The 26,285-nt window shown below is 38.9% G+C and overlaps 1 protein-coding gene across 18 annotated transcripts in view; it reads right to left on the reverse strand.

Moving 5' to 3' along the window:
- The window catches only part of SIPA1L1 (signal induced proliferation associated 1 like 1), a 410,818-nt gene that overhangs the window by 102,872 nt on the left and 281,661 nt on the right, over positions 1–26,285 (reverse strand). For all 18 annotated transcript variants that reach the window (XM_017961310.3, XM_021941336.2, XM_021941338.2 and 15 more), the window contains 2 exons: positions 15,866–15,996; positions 9,721–9,909 (listed from right to left, as the gene is read on the reverse strand). In XM_017961310.3, coding sequence (XP_017816799.2) covers positions 9,721–9,909; positions 15,866–15,996 — 320 coding nt within the window. The remainder of the gene's footprint in view (positions 1–9,720; positions 9,910–15,865; positions 15,997–26,285) is intronic.

Consider the following 26,285-nt stretch of genomic DNA (forward strand, 5'->3'; position numbering starts at 1 on the left):
CTAGGGTATCTAGCCCACTGAAGTCCTTACATTTCAGAATTTATAATTTTTGGTAGACTGCTAATGGCCCATATCCAGGGTCCACTAGCATCCTAAAAACCTATCTACTGAGTTTTACATTTTGGTTGTTCTATTTTTCAGTTCTAACATTTCCATTTGTTTCTTAATACCTTCGATTTTTTGCTAAGAGTTTCTGTTTTCTCATTTTTAAAAATCATGTTTGTGGCCGGGCGTGGTGGCTCACGCCTGTAATCCCAGCACTTTGGGAGGCCTAGGCAGGAGGATCACAAGGTCAAGAGATCGAGACCATCCTGGCCAACCTGGTGAAACCCCGTCTCCACTAAAAATACAAAAATTAGCTGGGCATCTCTACTAAAAATACAAACATTACTCAGGAGGCTGAGGAAGAAAAATTGCTTGAACCCAGGAGGCGGAGGTTGCAGTGAGCCGAAATTGAGCCACTGCACCGCAGCCTGGCCACAGAGCGAGACCCTGTCTCCAAATAATATAATTTAATAAAATAAAAATAAAATAAAATAAAATAAATAAAAATCATGCTTGTAATTGCTCATTGAAACATTTTCATGATGGCTGTCAGAAAATCATTGTCAGATAATTCTAACAACTGTGTCATCTTAGTATTGGCGTGTGTTGATCGAATTTTTCCCTCAAGTTGAGATTTTCCCAGTTGTTGGTATAAGCAGTGATTTTAAATTCAATTTTGGACATTTTGGATATTAATTTATGAGACTCTGGATCGTATTTAAATCCTCTATTTAGCAGGCCTTCTTTATTACCATTCTGGTATAGAGAAAGGGACGCTGCAAGGTGGGGTTGAACGTCAAGTTACCTCCATGACACCTAAGGGAAAGCAGCACCTCTGCATTGCTAGGCAGCAGCAAGAATTCCAGCTCCTTTCTGGGCCTCTCCTGATACCACCTTGGTTGGTATCAGGCATGCACGATTACTACTCCCCGTGTAGCTTTCACCGACACTTTGGTAAGAAGACCCCGTTATTGCTGGGTGTGCAAAAATGTCCTGACTCTCCACCAGGCCTCTTCTGATGCCACACAGTGGGGAGCTGGAGGGGTGCTTCATTACCACTCCACAGTGATGACAGTTCCAGCTCCTCACTTAGCCTTCTATAATAATGCTTCAGCAAGGATTAAGAAGGAGGGAACGCTGTGGGTTTCTTGTTGTTGTTGTTGTTAGTTTTTGTAGTGTGCAGTTGGAGTAGAGAAGTTCCTGCTTTACAGTTTTCTGTCTGAGTTTGCCCCTTTTTCTTTTTTTTTTTTTGGTCCTTTTGCTAAAAAGAACAGACGTTTGGGGGACATTCTGGCCGTGTCTAATAGGCATTTCCAGTTTGCTGACGTCTTCAGCCCAAGACTGGGATATATGAGCAAAGAGAAAACCCAGGGTCTGGGCTGTGGCATTCCTGAGATCTCAAGGCCCCTAACCAGCCCGCTGCTTCTCTCCACCTTTCAGATTCATTTTATGTTTGTTTTATACACATGACCAAGGTTGCTGGCTATACCCAGCAGGAAGAATGCAGAGAAATACATCTATTCCATCTTTCCAGAATACAAAGTCCAAACATAGGTTTAAAAATATTTTGTTCAATTTTCCTGGTTATTCTCAATGGAGGCTGGTCTGCAATAAGCAACTTTGTCATTACTGAAAGTAAAGACCTTGGTCATTAAAACAAACAAAAAATTTCTTGTAATTCACATTATTTGCTTTGATTTGTTCTTCATATACATAATTCCCTTAACTACTTCCTGAAGATACATCTCTATACAGTCCTCCAAAAAGAATGACAAAGAAACTGGAAAAATTCAGTGTTGAGAGCAAAAAATGCCAGTTAGAAAATGTATATCCTCATTGGGAATTACTAACAAAAATCCAACTGCTTTAAAAAAATGACATATGGATACTAAGTAGTAAAGTTGTAAAAAAAAAAAAAAATCTGACAGATGCTTTCAAAATTATTTATATAAAAGTACACAGACATATTCTAACCTATTTTTACCTTTGGCATAATGTAAAGGAAATATTCCATACACACAATAATTTTATCTAATAATGTATTGTGCAAAATTTCTCACAAAGATAAAAAGTTTCATACTGGCTATTAAGTTGATAATAAATGTACCTGATTTTTTTGACATTGAGATGAATTTCAATTCCACAGAAAAAAAGTCTTCATTGCAGTACTGTTTGTAAGAGAAAAGGACTTAAATCTACACATAAATGCCCATCAATAGAGAAACTGATGAAATAAACTATGGTACAGCAGTACAACGAAATACTATGCAGCAGTAAAAATGCTGGGAAACCTTCTGTGTACTGACAAAAAAAATCTCAAAAATACATTACTAAATGAAAAAAGCAAGTGTCTACAGCCTGTTTTACTTTGTATAAGGGGTGAAATGCATGGAATATTATGCAGCCATAAAAAGGATGAGTTCATGTCCTTTTCAGGGACATGGATGAAGCTGGAAACCTTCATTCTCAGCAAACTATCACAAGGACAACAAAACCAAACACTGCATGTTCTCACTCATAGGTGGGAACTGAACAATGAGAACACATGGACACATCACACACTGGGGGCTTGTCAGCGGGTGGGGGGCTGCGGGAGGGATAGCATTGGGAGAAATGCCTAGTGTAAAGACAAGTTGATAGGTGCAGTAAATCAACATGGCACTTGTATACCTATGTAGAAAACCTGCACGGTGTACACATGCACCCTAGAACTTAATTTTTAAAAAAAGGGGGTGAAGTAAAGTTGCATATGCGTATTTGGTGGTATCTGCATAATGAAACAGAAATACAGAAACTAATAAGGTGATTAACTACGAGGCAGGGGAGAAAAGGGTCATAGGAACTGGCAGAAATGGAACCCCTGAATGTAAACATAGTCATACTACTTTGATTTTGGGACCATTTGAAACTATTACCTACTTCAGATAAATCCTATAGGAAAGAAATTAGTTTAACTTTTCATTTTAAAACTGAATTTAAAACGCAATCCACAGTTCGAAATCCAGAAGACTGAAATCTTTGCCACGGGTTCTTGTGTCTTTCTGAATTGTGATCTGAGTCCTCACATGTGATCTCAGTCTTGCTGTGTTCTCTCACTGCAAACTGCAGTCCTACTATAGCCACATGTCTTCCAAATGCTAACACTATCAGTCCCATGAATCACAGAATCTTCTCATTGGAAGGGACTCCATCCTGTCATCCAATCCAGCCTCAGCCAGGAAAAAGGACAGGGATCGGTCAGCACAGTGTGATCACTACTTGCAAACACACAAGACAAAGCTACAGATGCCACTGATTTCTTCCCCTGACTAGATGGCCATTGTGGATGTCTCCTTCCTGAAAATGTACATACGGATCCACCAGTTGTCTGGAATCAATTTGGTAGCCATCTGAACGCTAAACGTGCATTAGCTAATATCATAATCTAAGAGATGATTAAAATTCTAGGAATGGCAATTGTTCTGCCAAAGCTTCATTTAGAGAAAATCAGTTTTGGAAAAAATATTTCCCCTATGGGTCATTTTTCAAAATTAGCTGCCTGAATCAAAGAGAAAATGGCTAGTCAAACTCATTTATCTTCACAATAAAATAATGCGGCAAGGCAATGAATAGGCGAAGTCAGCAGAGAATTTCATTCATGTCCTTATCAAAGGGTCAGTGCTATTCATTACCACATAAACATTGCTCATTTCCTTACATCCACTCTTGAGATATTTATTGCAGAGTTCAATTAAATATGATCACTTTCTCCCTTACTCTAACTTCAATAACCTGAAGGATAACTTCTTAAAATTTGAGAACCCAATAAATATTTTCATTTCCCTGCATTTTTAATAATCTAGAAAAACAGTGAAGATCAGTTAGGCAAAGTCACTACCATGTACATGAAACCTGACATTTCCTAATGAAAACAGAACTACCAATTTTCTCTACTGCAAACTAGCAACTGTTCCTTAAATATTTATAAACCAGACCTATTCCAATTTTATTTGGGTTTAACATATTGCACTGAATACTGGGCACTGAGGTCTGCAGCAATGTAATTCCAGTTTCTTCTCCTGTTCATTGGGAGGGAAAGGAGGACAGGGTGGCTGATGTACTGGTTAAGAATGCAGGCTCTAGAGTCTGAGTGCCTGGATTCAAGACCGGCTTGCACGTACTCTAATTGTGATTGGTCTTTGTGTCTCAGTGCTCTTAGCTATAAAACAGGAACAATAATAGTATCAAAGGGTTCGGAGGATTAATTAAAATAATTCATGGAAACTGTTTCACACAGCGCCTGGCCTAGTCACTGCCAGTAAAAATCATCTACTTTTATTACTCCCTTACATGTGCCTCGTACTCCTGCTCAGCGGGATTCCTTGCTCCCTCATGAACGCACTGTGTGCTTCTGTCCTTCCAGCCTCGTTCCTATTGTTCTGAGTATGGACCATGCAACTGCATATTCCCTGGCCTGAGGAAATCTTCCCCTCCAAGGCCCATCTCATTCTGATCCAGTTAACCATTATGACTTGTCCCCATTGGCTTGTACCTCCATTGCTCTTTGTTTGCAGTTCTCTTATTAGATTTATTATATTAACCCTGACATCCATTACAGTAATTTATGACCCTGTCTCCTTCATGGATAAGGACTATGTCTTACTAGCCTATTTTGCACTCTACAGTATTTAACAACCTGCAGAGTCATACTTAAAAAGCATTTATTGGATTTGAAAGAGTCCTGCTTACTTGTGAAAGTAAGCATAATATATCAACTACAACAGAAGCTCTCTCATAGGATATGTATAAAGATTGAATGAGATAATGCATGTAAAGGGCTACTAACAAGTTATTGTCTTATTATCAGCAGCTCCTATTTCTTGAATGTTTTATCACATGCCCAGCATTGTACTAAGGGCTTTACATGTGGGAACACCTTAAACCAGGGCTTGACATAATCATCTTTCATTCCCCTTGTACAGAGTAGATGAAATATAGGTATTTTTAAATGACTGTTGAAGAAAAATGGCTCTGATATGGCAAATTTAAAAGTATTTGAATTTTCTACGTTATTTAAAAGTTGACTTGATTAAATTAAAATTCCTAATACTTCATAGTATAGTTTTTAAAATTATTTATTTATTTTTTTAGAGATAGGGGTCTCATTATGTTGCCCAGGCTGGTCTTGAACTCCTGGGCTCAAGCAATCCTCCTGCCTCAGCTTCCCAAAGTGCTGGGATTACAGGTATGAATGACACTACCCAGCCTACAGCATAGTTTTAAGCATCAAAATATTCCAATATTCTACAATGAATTCCTAGTTAGAAATAAAAATAAATAAATAAAGAAAACAGATTTTAAAAAAAGAAATTAAAAACAAAGTAATTCGAGATCTGTAAATGGGATCTTGGAAATCCCAAAATTGAAGAGCAGTATTATGCAAATTTGTATCCAGTGCTCAGGACTATTAAGGGATGAAGGGTAAGAAAAATAGCTCTGGGAACTTCTGTACGCCTCAATCCCTTTGACTGTAAAATAGCCCAATAGCTGGAATCTATCTATTGCACCAGGTTGCTGTAAGGATTAAATCAGATTATGCCAGTAAAGTGATTAGAACATAGTAAAATAAAATATGTATTTATGTCATTTTTTTAATCATGAGATGCACCCAATTGTACTGTAAGTGAAGATCAAGGTGCATGGCAGTAAGAACACAAATTTTCTAAAGCATCAAGTGTTCTAAATTCTTATCAGTGTGAAAATATTAGCAGGTTAGTTTTGTCTTCTCATTGCCATTTTAACAATTGACATGGGCATCAGTAGGGAGTGAAAGGCTGGGCGCGGTGGCTCACACCTGTAATTCTAGTGCTTTGGGAGGCCGAGGCAAGTGGATCACCTGAGGTCCGGAGTTCGAGACCACCTTGGCCAATATGGTGAAATCCCATTTCTACTAAAAATCAAAAATTAGCTGGAGTGGTGGCATACCCCAGTAATCCCAGCTGAGGTGGGAGAACTGCTTGAGCCTGGAAGGCAGAGGCTGCAGTGAGCCGAGATCACACCACTGTACTCCAGTCTGGACAACAGAGACCCCGTCCAAAAAAAAAAAAAAAAAAAAAAGTAGTGAAAGTCCCAGAAAGGCCTCAGAATGGAGAATGTAAAAGTCTAGATAAGCTACAAAGAATTAGTTCATTTTCTAAAATAAATTTCTTCAGGAATTAAAATGCATACTTCAGATCCCACACATATATCATTGTCAAGTTAAATAAAAAAACAAATTACTAGATCTTTGTGCAGTGCTTTCTTTTATATTTAATAGATAAAATTTTAATTTGTTTTTCTGTTCACTTTAGTTTTTGATAGTGGTAAAATGAGGAATTAAAGCAGCAAAGATTTGAAAGGCAAAATGTCACAATATAGGACACAAATTGTGTCTTCTTTTTCAAAGCATGGTTATGTAAGACAGTTAATAAAAACATAAAATATATCAAAAGAATCATTTAAACCAAATGTAAAAAGAGATTTAAAGCTCCTTCTGATGAGTCCAGTTTCCTAGTACCACACTGTGAATCTCTTTAAATATAAAGACACAAAGCTGGAAATTTTAAAATATGACGACACAGATGGAAACTAAAAATGCTTTGCAATGATTCATATGCGTAATCCACTGCACTTATAAGCATTTCCTTTTTCAAATTTGTATTTGTAAAGGCACCAAAATAATCAGTTTCTCAGAAAAACTCCAAAGCATTAATGAGATTTCCTACCAAAAAAAATTACTCCCAAGACTAAAAGCCTAAGTATGCATGTCATCTGCTTTTTCTCAGTACAATCCGGGCTTTGACTGCTGTATGTATGGAGATAAAAAAAGACAGAGGCCGACCCCCGGTGCTCTTTAGTCCAGACATGGAGTTGTTCATCTAGAACAGCATGCTTTGAACCTCTAGATTCCACTGTGTAGTAAAAAACTACTGTCTAATAGTAATACTCTTGTTGAACAGGATGACATATTTAAGGCACTTACTTTCAAAGTAAAATTGAAGAGACTGACTTATTGCCAAATTTTAATTTTGCCTAGTAAAGATATTAAGGAAAACAACTATCATATATTATAATTAATAATTTATGAAGGAAGGGACATTTTAATACTTCCAAGAATAGGAAGGCCATAATTTCAAAATAATGGCCAGTTTTGTGAATTAAATAAACTTTGAGTTCAACTCTTTATAGTGTTCTTATCTTTCCCATGTAGATAGGACTATAAAATGTTTATCACAGATCAGCACCATCTGTGATCCAGCACTTGGCAATCACTAACAGAGGACACAAAATGTGTCAGAAATCCTCATAATGTCTACGATTAGGGTATCCAATTTTTTTTTTTTTTTTTTTTTGAGATGGAGTCTCGCTCTGTCGCCCAGGCTGGAGTGTAGTGGCCGGATCTCAGCTCACTGCAAGCTCTGCCTCCTGGGTTTACGCCATTCTCCTGCCTCAGCCTCCCGAGTAGCTGGGACTACAGGCGCCCGCCACCTTGCCCGGCTAGGTTTTTGTATTTTTAGTAGAGACGGGGTTTCACCATGTTAGCCAGGATGGTCTCGATCTCCTGACCTTGTGATCCGCCTGTCTCGGCCTCCCAAAGTGCTGGGATTACACGCTTGAGCCACCGCGCCCAGCCAGGGTATCCATTTTTTATTTAATACAGTTAAAACAAAAGAAAATGGCAATATCTCCTTTACATAAAGTAATCTGTTTTAATAGAAATTTCAAATGTTAAGTATATGACTATATTATCAATGTCTAAATGTTTTTATTCTCCTTGATAAACACAGTAGTAGAAATGGCTGAATCAATAAAGTTGGACCTAAACATCATTTTTCTACTCCTTTGTAAGAATAAATGTTCAGAATATTTACTGGAAAACAGCCTCCAAAATAGTTGTTTATACGTCAGTAGTCTTTTGAAGCATTCAAAGGGCAACGAATTTTCACATTATGAACATGGATACTCACAGCATTCTTTAGATATATGTGTCAAATAGACATTAGCTGTGCATTATGAAAAGTGAAATGGATAGAAAAAGGCAAAGATTAGAAAAGAGACACCTGGCCAGGCGCAATGGTGCATGCCTGTAATCCCAGCTACTCGGGAGGCTGAGGCAACAGAATCGCTTGAACCTGGCAGGCAGAGGTTGCAGTGAGCTGAGATTGTGCCACTGCACTCCGCCTGAGTGACACAGTGAAACTCTGTCTCCCGGCCGGGCGCGGTGGCTCAAGCCTGTAATCCCAGCACTTTGGGAGGCAGGCAGGATCCGCGAGGAGTCAGGAGATGGAGACCATCCTGGCTAACAGGGAGTGAAACCCCGTCTCTGCGCTCTAAAAATTAGCGGAGGCGAGTGGCAGAAAGCCTGTAGTCCCAGCTACAGGAGGCTGAGCAGGGGAGAATAAGCGTAAAACCCGGGAGAAGGCGGAGCCTGGAGGCTGAGGCAGGAGGAATGGCGTAAACCCAGGAGAAGTGGGCATGGAGGCTGAAGGCAGGAGAATAGGCGTAAAGCCAGGTAGACTGCAGTGAGCTGGTCAGCTCCTGCACTCCAGCCTGAGGCGACAAATGAGACTCCGTCTCAAAAAAAAAAAAAAAAAGAAACTCTGTCTCCCCCCGCCCCCAAAAAAAAGAGAGAAGAGAAGAGAGAAAAGAGACATCTAACTATTGCTTCATTATATATTCTTAATGGCTGAATTAAAATAATAAATATACCTTAAAACCAATTTGTTTGGACTCCCATTCATTAATAAAATTGGAATATTTGATTAAGGAAATTCTATCCAAATTTGTTCACAAAATGACATTCAATAGCTGGACCCTTCTGTGAAAAATGAACATAATGGGAAAACAAGAAATAAATAAACTACCTGAACTAATTTTATTTTTGGAGGAATTTTTACATGTAATGTTAAAACTACTACCACCCACTACTAGGATGCAATATGGCTAAAATGCTAAAAGAATTAAAGTAAGAGTACATAAATACATTATCTATAAAATTAGCCCATATGCTCAAATTACTCGAAGTAGAATGTGAAATTTTACATTTTTATATTTAAAAATCTTGGCTAGAATGTATCTTTGATGGTACTAATAGACTTTGAAACTCTAAGCTTTTAAGAACAGCACGGTGAAGTAGCACAGACTTTGAGGCAGACTATGTTTGCACCCTGGTTCCAAAACTTACTAACTGTGTGAAACTGGACTTATTACTTAATCTCTCTGTACCCCAGAGTCCTTATCTCTAAAATGCGAATAATAAGAGTACCTTTCTCACAGGGTAGGGAGATTAAATGAGATAACATATTTAAGGCACTTAGAAAAGGGACTTGCAAATATGCTCATTATTATTAATTATTATTACTATTATTTACTCTCAGACACTCAAAAAACGTACTGTACGTATGGAAGATTATCAAAAGAATTCAACATAGTTTAAAGTGTCTTATTTATAAATTCTGACATACAGAATTTCATCAGATGAGAAATGTTCAGAGTTCAGAGGTAAGTAAAAACAAAATGAGTAATTGCAAAGACAGTGTCTTTCACAATAAAAGGTTATCAGTTTTCTCCATCAAAACAAGAAACATTAAGGTCTGTATTCTGGAAGCCTAGCAGGAAGCCTGAGCAAGAATGCTCTCCTCGGAAAGGGAAACTCACCCCTTGTTCATCCAGTTTCATGAGCTGCTCTGTGACCTTGGGCGTGTTGAAGGCCAACCGCAGGCACTGGACATTGAGCTCGGGAACCACGTGCTCCAGCACTTCTTTGAGAGGCAGGCCTCTGGCCGTTGAGTGCTTGGCTGTTGACGGAATGGCATCCTCCAGGACTGAACCTCTCAGTGTCATGAGCTGCAAGAGAGACAGGTGCTGTGGTGAGGCTTCTGGGATGTGAGATGCCTGAACATATGTACATGCACTACAGGCCTGGACTGTGGGGCTCCTCACAGAACTAGGGAATGATTTTTGATGGGTAAAGTCAGTGAGGGAGAAACAACGAGAGAAGTGATGTAGGATACTGTCATATGAAAAATGAAACCAATGCTTTCAAGACAAGGGTGGGTCCAAAGGAGCACATAATGAAGACTTCTGAGGATATTTATTTAAAGACCAAAAATAACATTTCCTTAAAGAGATCAGTAAAGATCAAGGTCTCTATATGGCTATACAATGTCACTATGCATACTAATTAGGAAATTAAGAAGGCAGAATCCCAGAGCAATGTCTGAAGAATAAATACTTAGAGTTTGGATGTTATACTTCTTTGAATTGTAAAAAGGGAGAGAGAAAGTTTTAAACTTCATAATGCATGGCTGACAAGCATAAACTATACATGTCACCAAATGCTGCTGCCACTGGGCAATCATCACCATCAGTACAGCAGCACAAGCAACAGCAGCTGAAGTTACTTTAGATTTTCTCTTATTTCTTAAAATATTTTCCCTTCTTAAAATACCCACCATTAATACCTTAACCAAAGACATTTTCCTACGTAATGATGATGTGTTGGAGAAAAGTTAACCAGAGATGAAGCCTAAAGTAGTCTTAATTTCCAAAAATGTCTACAAGGCAAAGTTGTTAACATAATTTAAATAGTGTATGGAGAAAGAAGAGAAAACCCATCAAGCTGAATACATTTCCAGTTAGCAACAGGAGCTACAAAAGCTAGTGGAGTGGATGTTGGAGACTGACTGTCAAAAATGAGGGTAAGAGGTCAGAAAGACACAATGCAATCTCAGAAAGACAAGTATATCCAACAAAGCATAACAAGGTCAGGTCCTTAGACAGTCCAAAGGCAGAGAAAGGATCACAGTTGCTCAGGGCATAAAGAAAGGCCCCATCGAAAGGGATGGTTTTAGGAAGTGGCCATGAAATAGAGGAACAATTTCTACAACAAGAAAATGTCAAGAGAGAACATGAGCAAAGGTATGGAGATTGGGAATAAAGGGAGTAAGTGAGAAGGAGTGATTACTGTAGATGGACACAAGCAGAGTACAGGGAGAAATGAATGATGCAGCTGTGAGCTGGGGGTGCACAGAAGACCCTGAAGCTGACTGAGTGGTACACACCTCATTGGGCTCCTACAGGTCAGCTCAGGATGTGTTCGTAGGGGGATGATGTATAATCAGAAATTAAGTTGCAAGTAAGATGAACTGTGAGAGGAAGCAACTGGAGGCAGAGAATGTAGTTAGAATGGAGGCCCTAACAGTCTTCAGGCAAACTAGGCACGACTTAGGATTCGCAAGGAAATGGAAACCAAAGGAAGAATCACCAGGGAAGTAAAATCTAGAATCTAGAACATGGGTGTCCAATATTTTGGCTTCCCTGCACCACACTGGAAGAAGAATTGTCTTGGGCTACACATAAAATACACCAATAGCTGATGAGCTAAAAAAAAAAATCACAAAAAAAACTCATAATGTTTTAAGAAAGTTTATGAATTTGTGTTGGGCCACATTCAAAACTGTCCTGGGCCACATGCGGCCCTCGGGCCGTGGGTTGGACGAGCTTGATCTGTAACATTTGCCCACAGATGGGGTCAAGGCAGATGGGAGAAGAAAAAGCAAAATTTATCAACGTCTTATTCTCAATACGGGAAAAAGGTAATAGAAATATTTGCAGTCTATTCATTTGATGAGCATCTTTTTTCTTTCATTATAAACAATTTCTTCTCAAGTAACAAGTAAAAATTATTTTCCTATTAATGTATAATTTGACACAAATTGTTTTTATTTTGTTTTTACATCATGGAAAATGGCTAACTCAGTTATTTAACTCTTTTCTTCATGAGATAATACATAGCTTGAAATAGGGAGCCACAAAGGCTAGGGGTGTTCTCAATTTAGAAGCTAAGACCAAATTCGAGTCATTGCATCCTGAGCCACAGAAAGCGGCTCACTCATGAAAGCCAAAACGGATGAGAAAAAGAATGGCTCATTTTTTACATCTGAATCACTAGTATTACTGATATTTTTCTTAATGACTTCCAGAAACAAGAATGAAGTGAGTCTTCATAAGTCCTCTTGTTCCTATGCTTAAAAACACTCACATGCCATAAAATTTTGCTCATAAACAAACTGCCATGCCTACAAAGGTATGTATCTTCTTTTATGTTTTGCAATGTTTATTTATACTAAAATGAAAGAGATTTGTTTGTATTTCTGTTATCTTGCTGCCACTTACTGAAGTCACCAGAGTGTCACTGTCATGTTTTCTTTTATCTTGCCGTATTTATCTGCATGAGAAATTAGCAACATGAGAAGTCTCTGATACAAATTAAATCTTATTTCATTTGTATCAAGTAAATAGGTTTCAGTGAAAAGAGTGAAGGAACTATCTCTCAAAGTCCAGGAGCTACAGACCAGGACCAATATCTGCAAACATTTCTATCAAAAGTCTTATACAATATTACCATTAAACCAAATTTAGGGATTATTTATTACTAGAAAGAAAAAAATTATACAAAACCTAGTGGCAATTAATTACGTAAACATTAGAGGGAGGAAGGAAGAAAGGAAGGGAGGAAAAGGAGGAAAGACATGGAGAAAGGGACGAAAGGAGACAGGGAAGGAGGGAAGCGAGAAACAGGGAAGCAAGGCACCATTTGACACATCAGGCACATTGTACTGAACAACTCAGACAGAAGTCCCACCCTCATGGGGCCTGCACTCCAGTGGAGAGATTAAAAGCAAACAAAATGACTAAGTACAACAGAGAAGACAGTGTTAAGTATTAATGAAAAATAAAGCATTTAATTGGATATGAAATGGGAGGGGAGTAGAAATTTTAGATTCAGTGGTCAAGGAAAGCCTCCGTGGTTTCTGAGTAAAGGCCAGATGGAGATGAGGCAGCCTGATGGAGAACACAGCAGTGGGGAGGAATGACGGGCATCTGAGCCCTGAGGCAGAGGTGTCCTGAGGTGGCCCAGGGAGGAAGGAGGCCAGTGTGGCAGGAAAAGACTGAGCCAAGGGGAGTTATCATCGATGAGGTGCAGAGAGACAACCGGGAAGCAGATGTGCATGATCTCCTAGGCTAGCAAGGACAGTGGCTGTTTCTCAGAGGGAGATGAGGAAGCTTTCAAGGATTTTGAACTGAGGAATGACAAGATCTGAATGACGTTTCAAAGGAACACTTTGGGTCAAAAGGAGGCAGGGTTTCAGCATAGAAGCAGGGAGACCAGTTCTCAGAGCAAGATCAGGACCAGGACTGGGCGGTGAGGGTGGGAGAAGTAGTTGAGCTCTGGGCATACTATGAAGACAAAATGAACAAGCGTTGTTGACAGACCAGATCTCAGGGTCAGGAGGCAGAAGATGGGAATAAAGTGTGGCTTTCACGGTTTCTGACCTGAGAAAACGCAATAATAAGAGTTGTCATGAAGTGAACATTAATTTGAACGTAAAAAACAAGTGGTAATGGTTTTTTTTGAACACTTGACTTGAACCTTTCAGTCAAAGGCTAAGGAAACAGCCCCAAGGGACACAACTTATTCAAATGGGTTAGCTGGAGAACAGAATCTTATGACCACAGAACACAAGTAGAACATTTTGGGTCAAGTGAGTAAAGCAGAAAGAACAGAGGTGGGAAAGGTAAGAGTCAACAGAGGGGGTGGGAAAGGTAAGAGTCGGTGTGGTTCGGCCGGGCGCAGTGGCTCAAGCCTGTAATCCCAGCACTTTGGGAGGCTGAGACGGGTGGATCATGAGGTCAGGAGATCGAGACCATCCTGGCTAACACGGTGAAACCCCGTCTCTACTAAAAAAATACAAAAAACTAGCCGGGCGAGGTGGCGGGCGCCTGTAGTCCCAGCTACTCAGAAGGCTGAGGCAGGAGAATGGCGTAAACCCGGGAGGCAGAGCTTGCAGTGAGCTGAGATCCGGCCATTGCACTCCAGCCTGGGCGATAGAGCGAGACTCCGTCTCAAAAAAAAAAACCAAAAAAACAAACAAAAAAAGAGTCGGTGTGGTTCACAGACCATAGCAGAATTTAGGACAGATACTCAGGTAGGAGACAGGGGCTGGGATCAGATGTGGACAGCCTGCAAGACATGCTGAGAAGGGAAGCTCATGGAAACCAGTGACAGCATCTGACTGAGAAAGAAAGAACTGCAGGAAACTTTAATCTCTGGCATGAAGGATGGGATGAATAAGTGACAAGGAAATGAATTTAGGTGGATAAAAAAATAACACAGAAAAGGAAGAATATGATGGGAATTTAAATCAGAGTGGCCTTGGGAAGGGAAAAAGAAGATAATGGGAAAGACAAAAATACTTGGAAGTAAGATAACAGAGTATCACTAAAAACTGGTAAGAATGGCCAGGTGTGATGGCTCACGCCTATAATCCCAGCACTTTGGGAGGCCAAGGCGGGCGGATCACCCAAGGTTGGGAGTTCGAGACCAGCCAGACCAACATGGAGAAATCTTGTCTCTAGTAAAAATACAAAATTAGCTGGGAGTAGTGGCACATGCCTGTAATCCCAGCTACTCGGGAGGCTGAGGCAGGAGAATCGCTTGAACCCGGGAGGCGGAGGTTGCAGTGAGCCGCGATCGCCATTGCACTCCAGCCTGGGTAACAAGGGCAAAAATCTGTCTCAAAAACAAACAAACAAAACTGGTAGGATCTGGGAAGCTACAGAGGAATAACTACGTGCATAGAACTCCAAAACATAGAACGTGATGTTCTTCGTGCCTTTGTGCTCAACAAAAGAATTTACACCACTTAATTATTAGCTTTGCCATGGAGAAAAAGCACATGAGAGTATGTTAGTTCATTTCTCTCTGGCCAGTGTAAACAACACATTAGATATTTAAGTCTTGTCTTTAAAAGTCCTATATTTAATTTCCCCGGAGTTCAGGCTTGGGAACAATTATTAAGTGATGCCAACCCCAGAAACTTGCTTTGCATTGAATGGGGGAAATGAAGCCAAATGCCCTATTTAAACTAGTTTCAAAACTATTATTTTCTAGATGACTCAAGGGTATTAAGTATTAATGCATAACAAAAATCCTAAAGTGAATTAGCAGCTGAGAGGCAGTAAATTGATAAGTGGCCCAATTATACAGCTTTACAAGGAAAATGGAGAACCTCATAGTCCCAAACTTGTTCACAGGTTTTTTTTTAAAAAATGCTGTGTGGGTTCTTTTTATTTTTCCATGTCTTTTTTTTTTTTTAAGCCCAAATTTCATTTTAAAATAAAAACTCATACATTGGGTATATTTAGATTCCTAAAGAGCACTAAAAGCCTGTTTCACTTACAACTAGATAGCCCCTGGTTCAAAGAATCCACCTTCTAGGTCTCAGACAATGGGTCCCAAAGATAGTGGACTTCCTCCACTCTGATAGTGGAAGAAATCAAGAGTCTCTTTCCCTCCTTCTTCTTGGGCGAAGATATGAGCTCAGAAAGAGCTTGGAAGAGTGAATTAAGTCTTCGGTGGCCTTCTCTTATCCCTAATACCCTGGCTCCTCAAGTTGGCTTGGTGCTTTCCAGTAGCCCTAAGAAGGACACACAATATCCCACTGGGGATTCTGAGGGCTCCGATTTCCTTGGGTCACACTTAACGGACATATCTTTCTCTGAATCAAAACTCCTCATTCGTAGATTGCATCTATTCAGAGTCTGATGAAAAGAAGGGATCCAGATCTAACCATCTTGTCCACCTCCATCTCCAACAGAATAAATGAAAGGGGACTTTGCTTATTCCAAAGACATCTGTAACCATGTGCTATTAAATTTAATTGCTTTGCTACTGCTACTATTTGCTTTTTTTCCCCCATTTCAGTTAAACCTCAAATCTCTCTCATTTGCGACTTACCTCACTAGTTCTAAAAATTATCCGGTAGTTGTACGGAGATCCATTTTCTTTCATTTCATCTGGTTTTTCCCTTCGAATGCTCACAGCCACTGGACCAAGATTCTCATCAGCCCCAAAATAGTTCCAGTGTTCTTAGGTAAAATAAGACAAAACGAAGTTAGAAAATCTACCTAACACTTTGAAAATGGTACATTCTGCTCAGTATTTAAGGTCGTCACTCAGAAATTATATCAATAAAATGTAAACATTTAACAAATATTAATATTCTTCAATTAGTTATAAAAACAAAGACTTGGCTACACAGGTTTAGTTCCAGAGTAGATAACGCTGACCACAGGTAGCCTGTTGAGTTTTTCACTACTCTACAGATTACTACTCTACCATTTCTCAAAATAAATTTGTATTTTCTCCCTCTCTCCCACCATTTAAATAGGCTACATTTGTACGTGCTGCCTTGTCTAAGAGAAGGCTTGTGCCAGGGCTTTTTAGTTTTTGTTTTTCAAAAAAATTCTAAACATATTAAGAACAGAGTTTGAAGAAAGGGGGATTCCACCAGATTAAAAAAGATGTCCCTGGATTGGAGAGAGAGATGTGTGCTGCGAGTCACTGGGCAGCACTCTGCTCCCAAGAAGCCTATGTATGGTGGAGTAGGAGCTCAGAGGAAAGAGCTTCACAGTGCCCCAGGGAGGCAGGACTCAGGGCTCTGGGCCACAGCATAGATCCCACAGTGCAGGGCTAATGTAACTTGTGTGGCCAGGTGACTGATGAGCCTAGGGCCTCTCTTCAATGTTCTGGCCTTTTGCCCAAGGCCCCACACCTTAGCACAAGCCTCCAAAGGACTGGCGCTGAATTTACCTTCCTCTTGACAAAGAGAAAGATGGGGATCAAAATTAAGTTAATTTATAGAAAACACTGAAAAGTGGTATTTACTGTGCATATACATCTTTTAAAAATTTAGACTGTTGATATATACATGAGATGTTCACAGATGAAGTCCACAAAACATGAAAATATATGGAAAACTAGAACAGATCATTTGTTTTTCAAACCTCCAAAATGCTTAATTTACATTATTGTATTTCACTTATATCTGATACGGCTAAATGATTGCATTGTGACATAACATCTCATTATCACACAAAATGCATACACACTTGAAAATACATGTTATTTCCATACAAAATATAAGTATTTGAAAATCCATGAGAATAATAAGAAAAAACAGCATAAATGTTGAATCATGTAGTTTAAAATTAAGTAATGCATATGAAAATACTTTGCAGGTACGAAAGCACAATTACAAAAGCTACAATCATAAATGTTGAGGGCTCTCTAAGAATATTATCATAAGCCATGGAAATTCAAAAGAAGAAAAACACAATGGGAATACAAGCAACAAATATCTCATATATGAGAAATAACCCACTAAATGTCACAAAATTCATGTACAGACACTTATGCATATCCTCAAAGCACAGCACATGAGAATCACACTCAGATTTTTTACTCTTACTTTGCACACAATTCTAATAAGCTTGATTGTCTGGTCTTCAAGCTCACTGCTTTATTTCAGAGGTGTGATAATTCCAGATGTTGACAAAGTCCAGGGTGTAGGGCTGATACAGACTTGCATGCAGACAGCAATGTGATAGAACAACTGACAACAAGGAAGAAAACAGAAAGGGAGGAGACAGAAATAGTATAAAAAAGCGGACAAGAACTTAAAGAAAAACAAGACAGCAGTCTGGGGCCAGTTACTGAAAGAGCAAAGAGCTTAACACGCTTCAATAACCTCAGAGGATATTGTACCACTGTAGCACTGAACAACAGTGGATGCAACAGACTGTGAGTCACATTCATTACCTGGTCCTTGTACTTCATGGACTCTAATAAAAATCAACTTCTAGGAACTCCTCAAGTACACCCCACATATCTCACAATGGGCAGGTGGCATGGCAGTTCTCTGCTGCTAGAGAAATTCCCAGATATAGGGCCACCATAAATTCCATCAATAACCTCAACTCATCCTCATCCTCAAGCTTTCCCTGGTCAGCTCCTCTCTCCATTTTTCCAGGGCAGATGTGGCAAACATGCTCTATTCTCCCGTAACCACCCCTCACCTACCTTCTCCTCAATCTTGGCAAATGACAATGTGTCTACATCACAAAGGAAATAAAGAAGCTATTTCAGATGCAAACTTACCATCCACACAAAGTCACCAGCATCCAGACTCTAGCTTCTTTTTCTGTACGATCCAAAGCCCCACCCCCACCCCCATTTGCCCATTCCCCCTTCCTAGGGACGCAGGTGCCTTGATGACCCTCTTTTAATCTTCAACTTCTCCCTCTAGACTTGCTAATTCCCATAATTGTTTAATGACGTTTAAACTCACATTTATTCTCAACTCCTCACAGGCGTGTCAGAATTAAAGAGTTATCTCCTTTTTCCTTTCTTCCATTGGAAATTTCTTGAAATAGCTGTCCAATTCCTCACTTCAGAATTATCATCTGACTTCCATTGCATGGGTCACCAATGACTTTCTCAAAGTTAAAAGAAATGATACTTTTGGTCCTTACCTGGCTCAAACTCTCCATAACATCTAGCACAGGTGATCACTTCATGTTTTCTAGAAACACTCTTACTTCCCTGTTCCTGTGACATTGCCCTCTTCTGATTTTCCTTCTACTGCTCTGGCTGTTCTAGCTTAGTTTTCCTCCCTCTTCCCATCTGAATATTCCACCCACATTCAGAACTTCAACTACCGCCTCAAGGTTGATGACTCTCAGAGGTCTACATGTCCTCTCCAGACATCTCTAAGCCTGAGATCTTTTTTTTGTTTTTGTTGTTGTTGTTTGTTTTGAGACAGAGTCTCGCTCTGTCACCTACGCTGGAGTGCAGTGGCGTGATCTTGGCTCACTGCAACCTCTGCCTCCTGGGTTCAAGTGATTCTCTTGCCTCAGCCTCCGGAGTAGCTGGGATTACAGGTGCGTACCACCATGCCCGGCTAATTTTTTATATTTTTTGTAGAGATGGGGTTTCACCTTGATGGTCAGGCTGGTCTTGAACTCCTGACCTCAAGTGATCTGTCCACCTTGGCCTCTCAAAGTGCTGGGATTACAGGCCTGAGCCACCGTGCCGGGCCAAAGTCTGAGATCCTTACATTTACCTAATGGAACCGTTTGTCCCATGTGCATCTGCAAAAGTAAACCTATCACCTTCCCACAGAAACCTATATAGGTCCCCATCCAGTCCCTATTTCAGCAGCTGCTACCACATTCAACCAGTTGCTCATGCCAGACCCATTGTCATGCTCTGTGAATTCCAGTTTCTGGACATCTCTCAAATCTATCTTTTCCTCATCCCACTGCCACTATTTCTCCTATCATCACTTGCCTGAGTGTTTGTAGTAGTCTTCTAACTGGTTTGTTTTTATCCAACTTATTCACACTGCCAGATGATGCTTCTAAAATGCAAATCTGACCCTACTACAAAACTTAAAACACTCAGGTTCTTGTACCCTTTCCAAGGTTTCCCAAAGGTTCTCATAACCTGTCACTGTCAATCACTCCAGCCTCAGCTCAGACCTTTCACCTTCTTAAATTTGGAGAACCACTGATACTAAACTTCTCTTTCAGGTGCTCAAACTCACAGTCTTTTATCATCTGAGAAAATCTGCTGAGAACATTCTTTTCTTAACCCTTCCTTTATTTGGCTAAGTCCTCTAATTTTTTAGGTCTCATCCAAAGTATGGCACAGACATCTTTGAAAAGAGGGACTGAATACTGGAAGAAAATGCAAGTGTTTACTTTGGATATTGATACTAATAACTTTATTTTAAAGTGTTATGAATTCATAAAAACACAAATTATTAAAACCAAATATTTAATATATCTCAAGAACAAAAATGGAAACATTACAAAAATGTAAATAAAATATAAATTTATAAACTAAAAATATTAAACATAATCATTTTAGTATTACTGGTAGATAAAATACAAATTGTGTTATTTAAAAAATAAATCCTACATAAAATAAACTAAAACTAAAGACTAAAAATAAGATTACTTTGTTAATAATAAGAACTGTAAAATTAACGATAATTTAAACTTTTTGCATATCATCATCAAAAACTGACTACATTTTTTTGTAACTTTTCCCAGCTGCTAATGAAGTATATTTCTGAATTTGGGGAATGGTGATGGGATAATTATAAACTAAATTCAAACACTTTCTTCAGACTCTAGCTTCAAACAAACCCATCTCTGGTTAGATAATGGTAGGAAGATATTTTTGAACTTGTGTCAAGTTTTCACTAAAAAAGAGCTCTCGCTATTATTTCCCAAATAGCTTTTCCAGCCAGTCTTCATCAGTATCAGTTCTATTGGTATGGATGGAGACTCCGGTCCAATTTCCCATGCTAAATTCACCACTATCATCACTAGACTCTGCTTTTTCAAAGTCTTTGAACTTGAAAAAAAAATATTTTTACAATAAAAGCTCTGTTTTTGTCCACTGTCCTTTTTTTCTCTTAAGGATTACAGAAGTATAGAAAAAACTCTTTCCATATGAACACAAGTTTATTCTATTCAAAATCCTAATGTACTATTTAAATTTAACCTTCTGGTAGAGAAGAGTTTCATTCAGCAAATTACCATTTTCAGCTCTTTTTTTTTTTTTTTTTTTTTTTGAGACAGTCTCGCTCTGTGGCCCAGAATGCAGTGCTGTGGCGCGATCTCGGCTTACTGCAGCCTCCACCTCCTGGGTTCAAGCAATTCTCCTGCCTCAGCCTCCCGAGTAGCTGGGACTACAGGCGCGTGCCACCACACCTGGCTAATTTTTGTATTTTTTTTAGTAGAGACAAGGTTTCACCACACTGGCCAGGCTGGTCTCGAACTCCTGACCTCAGGTGATCTTCCCACCTCAGCCTCCCAAAGTGCTGGGATAACAGGCGTGAGCTACCACACACAGCTACAATTTTGAGTTCTAAGCTAGAAGATACTAGACTGCAGTCTCTTCCTTCCTCTCAGGCCCCTGGTCCCTGAGCAGTGTGTCTACACTTGTTCTGTGATGTAGCATTTTAAATTTGTTTTCCTATCAGCCATTGACTTCCATTGTTTGCTAGCGAAGATACCCATAATTACAAAGTGTTCTTCTAGCCAGATCCACAATTGTCTTTCTCTTTCTTCTGGAGTGGAAAGTTTAGCAGGGAAGGGGAGTAAGGACAGGGGAGTTTCAGATGAAGAGCGTTAAAGAAAGGCAAGGAAGACTTTGATGAGGAAATTCAGGATGAGGAAAGTCAGAGGAAGAAAAGGGGAAGGGAAGAGGAATTGGAACCTCAAGTAGGGTAGAGAAAGCTTCTGATGGATGAACTGAAATACAGGTATTAGACCACCAGAAATTAGAATATTTTAGAGCCAGCATACCGGGATGCCAAAAACCAATACAGCAATTACCACATTAGAATGATATAATGCAGCAAAGCAAAGCATTTTGCCAAGTACTCTAATCACATCAACGACAACAACAACAAAAAACAAAGAAAAGGTATTTCCTTCTTTTTTATAGATGTGGCAACTTTGATTTAAAGAAGATAAGTCAATTAGCCACAAGTAGTATATAGCAGTACCAGATTTAAACATATTAACTGCTGATTTGAAAGCTCATTTTCTTAGCCATTACACACAATATTATGTTCCCATAAGTTTCTAAAACTGTATTATGAATAAAAAAATCATTAAATAAAACTTGGTTCCTAAAGGAACAAACTGTTTATCTAGTCAGATGAGACATAATGCTTTATTTCTTGATGTGCTGTTTAAGGTTTTGTTGACAGGGAAAGAGATTAACGTTATATCCATATACGGTTGACTTCCTTCCACCTACTCCATTCCTCACATTTAAATGTTTAGTCTGAAGTTTTCTTATTAGTTCTGGTTCTTGGTTTTAACCAGGATGGTACAAAGAGTACCAATAAATAATTATGTCATCATTAAAATATTCCAGGTAAATAGTTTTATTTTTGGTTGATACATTCACAATAATGATTATAATAAAAATTTCACATTCTTAGTGAGGGGAAACAGTAAATAGTTCAAAGCTCAAAGTAATTAGGTCAGGCACAGTCCAATTACCTGATTATAAGGTATACATAAGCATGTGTGTACAAGGCAAAAAAGGTTAAGCTTGGTGTTTTACTTGTGAAGGGGAAAGGAAACTAGTTACAAGAGTCACAGGGCTTCAACCAGCAATTTTTTGTCACTTGCATTGGTTATCATGGTATCTGCAGGCTATTTTTAATACTTCAGTTGCATACTTCCCTGAGGACATCTATAGCATAATTTCAACTGAATGTAATTATGAACAGTAAAAGTACAGTTTTACAAGTAATCTGTAAAGTTATAATTTATGGCTTAAAACATCTGCTTATAATAGTTAATTTAAATTGTTTAATAGAAAAAATAGACATCAGAAACACGAATCAAAGAAACACAAAGCAAATAAAACTTAGGTACTATCTCATGACTAACCCAATATCAAAAACAATGTTTCTGAAATAAAAAACCAGCCCTTGGTAGAGATGTAATATATTCATCCATTGCTGGTGGCACTGTGGATTGGTATCAACTGCTTTTGAAAGCAATATGGCAAGATATGTTAAAGTCACAAAAATGTTCACATCTAAATCTTAGAATTACCCTAATTACCCTAATTGATCATACAGAAAGAACAATAAAATCTTTTCCATTTTTCCCAAGAAAAAAACACCATAAGTCAATGTATAATGGGGATGCTAAAGACACAAGTAATAAGCAGACAGACTTGGGCTTCATCATATATCAGCAGGTCAAGAATGGCACAGTGACAACTTCAATAGCTTAAAGTTATTTCACCATTTTTAACATTTAAACTATTTTTCTTAAGTAGTCTACCTGGTTGGTTACCTGTGTGCCACTATCAGTACAGTTAACAATATAAACTTTGACCCTCAATGTTTTCATCAGTTTAATATTTTCATTAGAGCCGGGCGCGGTGGCTCAAGCCTGTAATCCCAGCACTTTGGGAGGCCGAGACGGGCGGATCACGAGGTCAGGAGATCGAGACCATCCTGGCTAACATGATGAAACCCCGTCTCTACTAAAAAAAATACAAAAAACTAGCCGGGCGAGGTGGCAGGTGCCTGTAGTACCAGCTACTCGGGAGGCTGAGGCAGGAGAATGGCGTAAACCCAGGAGGCGGAGCTTGCAGTGAGCTGAGATCTGGCCACTGCACTCCAGCCTGGGTGGCAGAGCGAGACTCCCTCTCAAAAAAAAAAAAAAAAAATTTTCATTAGACACACATATGCACATGTATGTTTACTGCAGCAGTATTTACAATAGCAGAGACATGAAACCAACCCAAATGCCCATCACTGATAGACTGAATAAAGAAAATGTGGCACATATACACCATAGAATACTATGCAGTCATAAAAAAGAATGAGTCATGTTCTTTGCAGGGACATGGATGAAGCTGGAAGCCATCATTCTCAGCAAACTAACACAGTAACAGAAAACCAAACATCGCATGTTCTCACTCATAAGTGGGAGCTGAACAATAAGAACATGGACACAGGGAGGGGAACATCACATATGGGGGCCTGCCAGCGGGTGGAGGGCAAGGGGAGGGTTAGGACAAATACCTAATGCATGTGGGGCTTAAAAACCTAGATGACAGGTTGATAGATGCAGCAAACCACCATGACACATGTATACCTATGTAACACACCTGCACGTTCTGCACATGTATCCCGGAACATACAAAATACAGTAGAGTAGAGTAGAGAAGAGTAGAATAGAGTAGAGTAGAGTAGAGTAGAGTAGAGTAGAGTAGAGTAGAGTAGAGTAGAGTAGAATAGAATAGAATAGAATGGAATGGAATGGAATGGAATGGAATGGAATGGAATGGAATGGAATGGAATAGAATAGAATAAAATTTAAAAAATAAAATAACTAGGAAAACCACTCACTGTTCAAATTTTTCAGGTTTTGTTTTTGTGCAACTTCTTACATGTTAATCTGACTAATGACTAAGAAAGAGAGGACAAAGCTAAAGACTGGAGAATTCAATGTTAAAAAGAAAGAAATGTATTATCTTGTTAAAAGGAAACACAGGTTTGCCCAAGTGGACATAATAAAAGGCCAAGTGTTTAAAGAATGGCTCTCCTTCTGGGAAGTGCACCACTTAGATTCTCGGTTTCTGGTCCTCAGAGGGCTCATCCTAATTTTAAGTGTGGAGGTTCCATGAGAACTTAATAGCCTAGGACCTCGCACCATAATCAAAAGCAGGTCAGAGTAATGGACGGGGACATTTAAACAGGACTGGCCACATGCCAGAATTCTGTCCCAAAGCGTGGCACTAAACTTATAATTACTGTTGCCTAAGAGTAATTACTCACATTTACAAAGTGCATAGTACTCCGACGTTCCATTTCTTCTTCCCATAGGTAACACTTAAAAAGTGAGGTGATGTATTTGAAAAGATTACATCGAATTTGGAGGTTTAAAACAGTATCTAAAGTAGCACCTAATAGGCGTCTAACTTTTCAGTAAAAGGTAAATTTTAGTATGAAGTTATGTTGACATTAATAAATTGCATCAAAATCATTAAAGAAAAAATACAAGACAAACTTATTTAAAATAAAAGGACACATATTCCAACTTTTCTGTACATAAAATTTTTTTAAATAAAGGGAGGATAAAGATTAGCAGAATCATGAGAGATTTTTTACTGGTTGCTATCAGTCTATGACAAATGGCCAATAGCTATATTTTTAAAAATTGACACTCACTAGTGATCAAAGAAACAAAATGTCTTTTGTTGGTCTTTACTACATGTTCAAAAATATAAACTGTAAATATTCAAAGTAGTTAAGAGAACGTTAAACTACAAGTCTTAAACATACCAGTGGATCTTTCTGGTCTAAGCTTTCTTAAGAGCAATTTGGCAATAAAAATCAAGGCTCCTGTAAAGCTCACATTTCATTTACAGGGCTCCACCTTATGGAAATAATTAGATATGTGGAAAAAACTTATATAACAAGCATGTGGCTAGGAATAGAAATTAGGGGGTCTATAAACTTGACTGAAAAAATTGCATCTTTATTTTCACTAACTTCTAACTGAAATTTAGTGCTTTCATCAATTACAAATGCAGGCAACAAACTATATTAATATTAGTTTTACATGTGACTTTGACACCAATAGAAATCACAGTTTAATATTACATTAAAGTTGTTGCAGACGTATCAGAATATTAATTACAATCACCCCTACTTTGAAATGATGGTAATTAACAGAGCTGCCACCAGGTCTTTTTCTCATGAAATAAGAAAGAAGCACATCCATTACTATGTCTCAAAATTTTAACACTTTTGCAACTGTGCTTCAATATGCTTGGTTTGCTTTGTATTTTTGTTTCATGCACTTTAAAACATTATGCTGGTGGGGTGGGGCGGGGGTGGGGGGAAGTGGCTTACTTGAGCCTAGGAGTTCAAGACCAGCCTGAGCAACACAGTGAGACACCATCAATACAAAAAATTGGCCAGGCACGGTGGCTCACATCTGCAATCCCAACACTTTGGGAGGCCGAGGCAGATGGATTGCTTGAGGTCAGGAGTTGGAGACCATCCTGGCCAACATGGTGAAACCCCCTCTCTACTAAAAATATAAAAACTAGCCAGGCATGGTGGCAGGCACCTGTAATCCCAGCTACTTGAGAGGCTGAGGCAGAAGAATCACTTGAACCCGGGAGGCAGAGGTGGCAGTGAGCCGAGATCGTCCCACTGTACTCCAGCCTGGGCAACAGAGCAAGACTCCATCTCAATCAATCAATCAATCAATCAATCAATAAAATATTAGCTGGGCACAGTGGTACACAACTGTAGTCCCAATTACTTGGGAGGATGAGGTGGGACGAGCACTTGAGCCCAGGAGATCAAGGTGGCAGTGAGCTGTGATCATGCCACTACACTCCAGCCTGGGTGACAGAGCAAGACCCAGTCTCAAATAAATAAATAAATAAATAAATAAATAAAAATGTATTCCAAGGAGAGTTCACAGGCTTCACTAAACTGTTATCAGGATCAATGGGGCAACAACCACAAAAAGTTAAGACCAGTTAATGTAAGCATTATTTATTATAACAAGAAATGGAAAAAACAGCTGAAAAACTTTAAAAAAGATATGGTATGGCCCATTACAGAAGCAGGACAAAAATGTAAAACTGTATTTAAGACTCCTTATTCATTTTAAAAAGGAGTATGCATGTATTAAGACTGATGGAGCAGAAATAAAACCACTAGTATTCCCACAAAATTAATCTTCTAGAGTTTCTATTTTTTCTATAATGATATACATATATAACTTTTATAATTGGAAGGTTT

This window comes from Papio anubis, chromosome 7 (genome assembly GCF_008728515.1).
Source record: "Papio anubis isolate 15944 chromosome 7, Panubis1.0, whole genome shotgun sequence".
In the NCBI taxonomy this organism is placed as follows: domain Eukaryota; kingdom Metazoa; phylum Chordata; class Mammalia; order Primates; family Cercopithecidae; genus Papio; species Papio anubis.